Source organism: Sus scrofa, chromosome X, assembly GCF_054392235.1.
Source record: "Sus scrofa isolate SSC_HxYL_T2T_F1_AM1 chromosome X, Sscrofa_HxYL_maternal_Yorkshire_Landrace_v2.0, whole genome shotgun sequence".
NCBI lineage: Eukaryota > Metazoa > Chordata > Mammalia > Artiodactyla > Suidae > Sus > Sus scrofa.
The window spans coordinates 95,183,103-95,192,448 of NC_139401.1; the positions used below are offsets into that span (position 1 = coordinate 95,183,103).

Below are 9,346 nucleotides of genomic sequence, written 5' to 3' on the forward strand. Positions count from 1 at the left end.
GCATTTGAAGACAGGTACTGTGGGCCCCTAGTTAAGATCTGAGAAACACCTTAATCTTAGATGTAATCAGCAATTTACTTAAATCAACTTAAGTGGTGGCCTTAAAAAAATACCTTATCTCATCTATTTTTATTGTTAGTTTCTGTTTTTGAGTGGTATTTTCTTAAAATCCTAAATTCTGAAGACTAGTGGCCTTCCACTTACTGATTATACTTTATTTCCTTTAAAAAAATCTAGCTTCATAATCTGTATTCTAGAATTTTGAAAATTGTCAATTTTTCTGGTACTTGTTTGTTCATTTAGAGAGTCTTTATATTCTGCCTGTGTACATCTGTAGCAGTTTTGACAATCTTTAATATATGTACAGTATTCTTCTTTCCTCCAGTATTTTGAGGGCAGAACATTAGGGAACAACACTAACCAGTTTCTGTCTGTCCTTTCCAAGGTCAGAAACTATATCAAGGAGCATAGCCCTCGCCTACGGCCTGCAAGAGAGGCCTGGAAGAGAAGCAACTTCAGCTGCGCAAGCACCAGTGGAGTGAGCGGTGCCAGTGCCAGTGCCAGCAGCAGCAGTGCCAGCATGGTCAGTTCTGCAAGCAGCAGTGGGTCCAGTGTTGGAAACTCTGCTTCAAACTCCAGTGCCAACATGAGTCGAGCACACAGTGACAGCAACTTGTCTGCAAGTGCAGCAGAGCGGATTCGGGATTCAAAAGTAAAACGTCTAATCAATACAAAACTTTACCTTTCAATATTAACATTAGTATTCCTTCATATAAATTTCTTGGAGAGTTAAAATTATCCTGCTGTCTAGATGCCTGTGGGTTTTGGTTTTAATTGAACAAGCAGGATTCTCTGCTATTGAACAAAGCCCTCTAGGCTGAGTGCTTTGAAAAGCTGTTTTGACCCACAGCCATATCACCTTCAATTTTATCTGATTTTTGTGTCTGTTTTAAGTAAGATAAATTGATGGAAATAATGAGTGAGTCTCAAGATTGCAATACTGACTGCAACTTACTATTGAGCGGATCTTACTATGTTGCTGATGTTGCTGTCTATTCGCTCCTAAAAATGTTCCGTATATGTCTTTTGTGTGTAAGTGTTTTCTTAATGTTTTAATCTTGAATGTTTCTTCTTAACTCGTTTTAAAATGTAATAATGCTTTCTCTCATTTCTGTCTATTCTTTTCACAGTTGAAAAAATTCTGTGTGATATTATTGGGAACATTAAAAAATAGGAAGTTTAAGTGTATAGGGAATGGTTCTGTGATGCTTAGCAGGGGAGTTTGGTTCTTTGCAGTGGCCACAGTCTAGAGCCAACATATGGATATGATAAGAGTATCTCTATAACTCTTTGGGAACCCAGTGGTGACTAGAAGATAGATAGTGATTCCTTCCCTGGTTCTTACCGAAGTAGCAGAAACATAGCCAGTTTTCTTGGTTGCCAAGGGTTTCCTCTGGATATGTGGTCATTCATTTTTGGCATCCATTCACCAGTGACGAGGAATAGAGTACCCACTGAATTTCTAATGGGCTTTTAAGATGGTATTTGCTTAATATGAAAAAGACATGGTTCTTTCCTAGCCATTATAAAATTGCTAGTGCTTTTGGATGCAAGGCCCCTTTAAAAGCATAAGTACTAGAGATTTTGGCAGAGTTCTCTACATTTGTTCACTACATGTTTATTACCCTGCACTGACACCAGTGTGCCTTAATTTGATATTTAAAAAGTCTTAGAAAATGATTGGTTATCCATAATTGGTCAGATGATCAAGGTTCAACCCTTCCCTCTCAGAAGAGTCACTCATCAAATACCATATATATATAGAATCTTGAATCATTTTCAAGTCTAAGCTTTTGGCTCACTTACTGGAACCAGGATGTACTGCAGAGGAATTTGAACATTCCTAATCTGAAAGTGTAGAATTTGATCCATAAAATACTTTGGGGTGGATATGCCTGAACTGAACTTTACTGATTTAGAAATTTTTATTTTGACAGAAGCGATCCAAGCAGCGGAAGTTACAGCAGAAGGCCTTACGCAAGAGGCAGCTGAAAGAGCAAAGGCAGGCTCGGAAGGAGAGGCTCAGTGGGCTCTTCCTTAATGAAGAAGTGCTGTCCTTGAAAGTGACTGAGGAAGACCATGAAGCAGATGTAGATGTTCTGATGTAATAAGGGTGACTTTATCAGTGTTCTTTCTAAGCATTAAAGTATTCTATCCTTATTTGTTTACATGCATCTTGACCAAACTTTTGGTTAGAGCTGTGCTTATGTACCTTTAATAATTTAGGTCAGTGGTTCTCAGCAGCTGGTCCTTGAGTCAGCCGCTTCAGCATCACCTGAGAAGTTGTTAGGAATGCATATTCTTGGGCCCCACCCCAAGACCTAGTGAATCAGAAATTCTGGCGGAGAGGCCTAGCATTGTGTTTTAACAGGCACCAGATTATTCTGCCACACACTCTAGTTTTAAGAACCACTGATTTAGTAAATGTTTTAACTATTTAAACTTTAGGGTGGTTAAATGGGCTTTTTCAGACTAGTACTTTTACAGTTTAGAAGATTTCAAGGTATTGCTGACAAATAGTGTATTATGTCAGTATACATGTGTGGAGATCATTATTCAGTTTCCTTCTTAATGTTACAATTACTTAGTTTTTTTAAAGGGCCATAGTGTAATTCTAAATTTCTAGTGGACATCTTTTTTTGCAGTTGTGGAGGTGAAGTGTGGATTGCTGTTTACAATAGTGCCTTCATTAAGTTTAGTTCTATCTGTTTTCATTCATTATTAACTCAAAAGTGTAAAAAAAAGGCCCTAATATCTTTGTTTTGTTTTTCACTTTATGTGAATTCAGAATCTTTTCTGTAAGTGATGACTACTGAGAAAATGTTACTAGTAGCTGAATTTTAGACTTGATACTATGTTGATTAACATTCAAATGGAGAAATCAATTAAGCAGAACAACCAATTCTGCTTTTCCACTGCTTTTTGAAATTCTAGGCTGTGAAATTGTCTTAAAGGCAGAAGATATCTCTATTAAGTTCTTTCTGTAGGTCTTTTTATTTTCAGCACAGCTCTAATTTTAAAATAATTGCTATAACAGCTTTTGGCATGTGAATAGGTTATTGTTCAAAATTAACTAAAGAAAACCCTTACAGTTCTGCTAAACTCAATAAATCGCTAGATGTACACTGAGCAGTGAGATGCAGAAAAAAAAAATTTAGCTTCTTGGCTACTAATAGAACTCTAATTTTAAATGTGAAATCATGGAGTCTTTTAAAGTATTTTCATGGAGTTTGTCATCATGAACATTAGAAGTAGTGTGATTCCTTTTATTTTCCCACACATCTTTAAACATTCACATGGGTTAAAGAAAATGGAAACTGATACTACTGACAATCAAGCTGCTTTGTGACTTTCATAATTTTCTTTTTATTATGGAAACTTGGGAGGTAATCATGCTTTTGTAGGAGGAGTTGCAATCAATATTTTTTTAAACTCTGGAGTCAGATGTTGATAGATTGCTACTTTTTTTCACATTGTATCATATCAATTGTTAAAAAGATGAATAACTTAAACTCTTAATTCTCATTTGATATAAAGGCTTAACCTTTGCTTACAATCATGTGTTTTGAAATTTTGATTCCATTTTGGTTTCTAAGGTTAAAGAATTGAAACTGAGGGAAAGAAATTGATACATTGCAGCTTTGCTGAGGTCTGTGGTATGATTGTAACATTTCGAAGACTACTAAATTCATACTTTAAAAATTTTTAAAGTATATATGTGTATATGGTTATCAGTTGGAGTAGTCCTTCTTACTTTCCTCTTACCCCCTCTTTGGTGCTCCTAACTAGCTTAGAAGGCCCAAAGAGAGCTTTGGGAAAGATCCCAAAATACTCTGAGGAAGATGGAAGGGGTCCACCTCGTTGTGTTTTCCCTTCAAAATCTAGGAAGAGTAAATGGAGAGAAAAGCAAATACAGCTGAATTCTCTACCTGCTCTTAGCAACAGCAAAATTCCAGAGAATGATTGCCTGTTCTCTTTACCTACTCTTCAAGGGAAACAGGCCACTTTTGGAGACCATAGAGCAGCATTTATCTATTAAATACTTGGTGATAACTTACTTGACAGTGGTTAGTAAAAAAATCCTAAACAGGGTCATGATGTAATAAGACCAATTCCTCTACTCTCCCAATAGTCACGCAGTCTTATCACCCTAGATTTAACTTAAATCACTATTGATCAAGCTTACCAAAGTGCCACAAAGCCAATCTTTAAAGTTTATAACGGTTTGAGTGTTTATAGTAAAGTGTGCCATGAAATTTTGGTAAATCTGGATGCACTGTCTTTATGGTACAGTAAATTAGAGATAGCTCATTAAGTTGGCTCAGAAGAGATTGAAAGAAAATTAAAAAATTTAAATAACTTGGGTTTCTTATGATCAAAGAGGGAGATTACAAAGTCTTCTATCCCCCCGCCGCAAAAAAAAAAAAAAAAAACCTAATAGCAAAAGACAAAAAATTCTCTTATCTTTGTTAATGCGCTATTTTTTTTATTTTTGGTTTTAATGTCTCATGTAGATCAAGTTTGAATTACTTCTTTCTTAGAATAGGTAATACAGTCTGGTCTCTTTTCTGAGTTCATTTAAAACAAATCCAACTCAATATTTTTTACTTTTTAAATACAAACCCTAACAAATTATAAAAATGTGAGACTTGGAGTTCCCTTTGTGGCTCAGTGGGTTAAGGACCCTACCTTTTCTCTGTGAGGATGCAGGTTCAATCCCTGGCCTTCTGCTCAGTGGGTTAAGGATCTGGCATTGCCACAGCTGCAGCCTAGGTCACAGGTGCAGCTCAGATCCGGTGTTGCTGTGGCTGTGGTGTAGGCCTCAGCTGCAGCTCTGATTCAACCCCTAGCCTGGGAACTTCCATATGCTGCAAGTTTGGCCATTAAAAAAAAAAGAAATGAGACTTATTTGTTCCAGTGTCAGTTCTTATCTGTAGAGAATTGACATTGGAGCAAATGAGTCTTTCCTGTTAAAAATAAGCCTTGTTAACTGAGGGCATGATAAAATTCCCTCAGATTCATCCAGAAACATTTTATTAGAAATCTTATATGTATGTCAATTATCTCAACAAAACTGGGAAAAAGGGATCTTATAGAGGTCTGTCAGTCCCTATCCCAGTTTTTAAAAGTGTGAACCTTGAGTTTAAACAAAATGGTACGTGTTTATCTACAGTTTTGCAACTGAATTAAAGTCAGGCCATGTAGTCTAATGTATAATAGAGTGTAAGGGGCTAATTCATGCTGTCCCAAGAAGGACTGAGAGTAAAATAACACTTTTTTTTTCCCTTGAGATTTGTTTCATTTTTAGTTAGGCTGTGGCAGTTTTGCCCATCTTGTCAGTCCTTTTGGTTACTAACTAAATATTGCTAAATTAATCCCAGAAACATGCTTGCAATTTGATGACTATGGATACAGTGAACATCTCATTTTATTCAGCTCTTAAAAGTACGAAAAACCCTCACGAAGGAAAAAATTCAAAAAACTACTTACAAAAGTATCCAGGTTCTGATTAGCTTTAAAAATTGTGAAACTTAAATCAAATGTCTTCATATTCAAGCCAAAAATGTTAGTACATGACAAATATAGACGTCTTGTTTCCAGGATTCTCTAGCAGTTCTCTGTTTGTGGCTTACTCTTTATAGCCTCATGTGCCTTAAAGGTGAACTCTATACTTTTCATCAGTGTCAGGCTTTTCCAAACTCAAATGTAAATGTTGTAATTCGTTTCTATAAAATGCCCCTGCTGTTGGATATCAGTAAGTAAAGGCATTAAATCGAACCAATCAATGAATAATAGAGTGTATAGCAAAACAAAAAACTTCACATCTTAAATTTCATTTGTGTAACTTTATTCTTGGCCCAGTTAGGTCACTGAAGAATACTGAAGTTTTATCTAAATTATAGCTTAATGTTTTCCTTTTATTTTTTCCCTGAAAAATGTCATAAACCAGAATACTTTTTAAACCCAGATAACTCTGGAGAGAGAATTTTCAAGGCAGAAATACTTCAAGAACAGAGATTATATGGCAAGTTGATTCTCTAGTTAACTTTATAGAGATTCTTTTGTATTCATTCGTGTGATAGCCAAACATGTCCCTTCCCTTTAACAGATTACCTTTTAGCACTTCTATCTATAAGAAAAATGTTTGCTCAGAATTGGGAAGGGGATTACTTGAAGTTAGTTTATAGTTTGAGATGGTTGACAGGAATTTTCCAGCTATTTTCAAATCGTAGTATTGATGTTGAACACACTGACATTCAACATGTCTAAACTTACAGGTAAACTTAATCTTTAAAACGACTATTAGGTAGAAAATAAGTATTTGTATACACATGTACTGTGGTAACTTTGGATTCATTTTAAGTCTGACAAAGTAAGATAAATTTTATCTTTACAATGAAATTATGCTAAGTGGGCGAGAAGCATCCGAAAGGTATTTAGATCTAGGCATCCCTGTCAGCAAAGTATCTGAAATATAGCTCCTTAGATATGCTTAATTCTTATTTTTTTGGAAATAACTTACTTATTCCAAAAGGCTTAGAAGGAACTCTGAAAATTCCTCTAAGTAACTGGCTGTTAAGAGTAAGGAAATTGCATGGTATAGCCGAAGATTTGGGTTGACTCACTAAAATTTTATTTTTATATTTTTTATAATATTAAAATTGTTTTTCAGCCCCCCTCATAATTATAATTTAAATCAAGGTTATTAATGTTTTAATCTAGATCACATAATGGTAAATTAATTTTTAATTCGATATTCATACTGAACTTGGAAAAACTGATTTGGTCTTCTCTGATTTCAATATGTAACGCTTTTATTGTCAGATTTCTTTGTTACATCTTTGTGGTCAGTGGAACCTGTGAAAATCTGTGTTCTTTTTTTGTGGTGAGGGATGGGGGTACAAAAGGGGAGAATTGCTCTAATTATACATATGCATTTTGACTATATAAAGGTAGTTGTAGAATTAATATGTATAAATGACAAGTTAACACTTACCTATTCTGAATTGTTCTAAGGAACAGTGGCCTGAAGCCATGGCTTGTTTTGTGGAGCTGCTTGCTCTTTAAATAGTAGCTGACCAACTTGGATTTAAGTTGAGACTTTGGGGTTAGGTTATCTAGCAGAGGCTTTTAGGAATGGAGCAGACCATGTCTGTTCCTGTAGTGGATCAATTTAATTTCCTCTTTGATCATTCTAATTTAGATACAGCTATTATCCATTCTAAATCTTTACATTGGGAGTTTTATAGAACTGTTGTCAAAAGCTATTAATTATATGTAAAACATTTCACAGATGGTTAAAAATTTGTGTTTTTTTGTTTTTGTTTTTGTTTTTTTTAGTTTCAAAGGTTAGTTATGTAGCATCAATATCATAACCAAAGCAAGTAGGAAGTTGACTGGTTTGGAGAATCTTCAAGTAGTCTTAAATACTGTAATGTATCAGATTGTTAACCAGGATTTTTTTCCTGTATTTCTGCTAAATGTATTACTATATTAATGCACTTTTGTATATATAACTGTCTTCTGTACATTCTGTACTTACTACAGTGTATATAAAAGCTGTTTTTCCTGAAGCCGTGAGGGAAAAACAATAGCTGTAACACAAGTCATTTCTATTTTGAGTTCCTTCTTGTACTTGAGAGTAAGTAGTTCAATAGTTAAATCTAAATGAGTATGTATGCTTGTAATTAAAATGGCAATGTGGCAGAGCTGTCTTTTGAAACTCATTTTAAGAATGAAAAGTGTTTTCATTATTAAGAGCTTGTAATATTTTAAATTGTCTCTTTTGATGTACCATGAATTTTTACAAACCCACTGCTGCTTACTACTTTATACTTCTGAATCCACTCCTTTTCATGTCCCATCCCAGAACATTTATCAACAGAGAAGAACTGCTCTCTTTTCTTTTGCTCACAGTTTGGTTAAGCCTCTATAAACTTTTGCTTTGTGAAAGCCCCAATTTCCCAAATGTCATTGTCAAATCATTATTTTTTTTTCCTGGAAAGATCAGATTTCTGGAGAGTTCAGCTTTCATAGTTAAATGAAAATTAGGTCAAATCCTTGTTTAAAAAATATAATTTTCCTTACATATTGTTCTAGAGTTTTTCAGTTGTAATTATATAAAAGAAATGTCTGTGAGCAGTTTTATGTATAGGTACAGCAGCAATTTAACTTTTCAGCAGCAACTTTATCTCTTGCCACTAGAGGGAGGTCTGTGGTTGCTCTCTCCTTCAGAAACTGTCCTAGCTGCTTTTCTTTTGTTTTTAATTTCAGAGGTTGGAACTGACCTCATGCTCAAAATTCCTTTTGTGATATTAAATACTTTGATTTATTAGTCAAAGGTAGGTTAATTGAGCTTGTTTAATAAAGCCAATATTATTCCTGCTTTTCTGTAATCTTCAATTTTTAATAAATGTGAGTTAGATATTGAGTGAAACATATACATAAGTGTGTGTGTTTTTCTTCCCTTAGGTACTCTAGAGCTGTATATGCTGTTCATTATGGTAACCACTAGCCACATGTACCTATTTAGATGAATTCAAATTAAAATTTAATTCCTCGGTGCCATTAGCACCACTTCAAGTGCTACTAGTAGCATATAGCAGGAGGCTTCTGTATTGGAAAATACAGGATACAGAACATTTCCATCATCACAGAAAGTTCTTGTGAATAGTACTAGTCTAGAGATTTGATGTTTTATGTAGTGACCACTATCATTATTTTACCAGTCGACAGTAATCAGTGACTCAAAACTGCTGCCCACAGTTACCTTGTTAGGAGTGATTGGTATGGGAAGGAGAGTGAATTTTTTACTTCACTAAAGCCACTATCTCAGTGGAGAAATTTCTCAAATGTTGACTATTTCATTTTACTACGAATGTGACCTAATGTTTGAATAATGTGGAAATTGGGTGCCAATTTCTGTTTTTATTGTTGCAAAGAGTACTGCCATGGAGTTTTCTCAGTTCATCCTTCCCTGATGCAAAATCAATTTTAAGTGATAATACTTGGATGTAAACTTTTAAACACTCCATTAAAAAAAAAAACCTGCTTATAAATAAGTGGAAGTATGAGTTTCAGAATCACCCCTCAGAGTATTTCTTTATTCTTGTGCTGTGAGAGCCTTAATGGAGTCACTGTTATTTGAGTCTGACAAGTGGGATGTTTCTATTATCTGTGTTTCTTAGTAATAGGTTGATAGATACTAATTTAGGTACAGTGTTACTTCCCCTTATAATGGGTAAATATCATTTTTAACATTCCAGTTTATTCATTTGGTTGCCAG

At 34.7% G+C, this 9,346-nt stretch overlaps 1 protein-coding gene across 3 annotated transcripts in view; it reads left to right on the plus strand.

The window, feature by feature from the left end:
- Positions 1-8,501, plus strand: part of FAM199X (family with sequence similarity 199, X-linked) — a 43,793-nt gene extending 35,292 nt beyond the window's left edge. For 2 of the 3 annotated variants that reach the window (XM_085006959.1, XM_003135275.7), the window contains 2 exons: positions 446-712; positions 1,998-8,501. In XM_085006959.1, coding sequence (XP_084863085.1) covers positions 446-712; positions 1,998-2,168 — 438 coding nt within the window. In that variant the 3' untranslated portion in view covers positions 2,169-8,501. The remainder of the gene's footprint in view (positions 1-445; positions 713-1,997) is intronic. The other variant, XM_005673785.4, reaches the window with a different exon arrangement.
- The last annotated feature ends 845 nt before the right edge of the window (positions 8,502-9,346 follow it).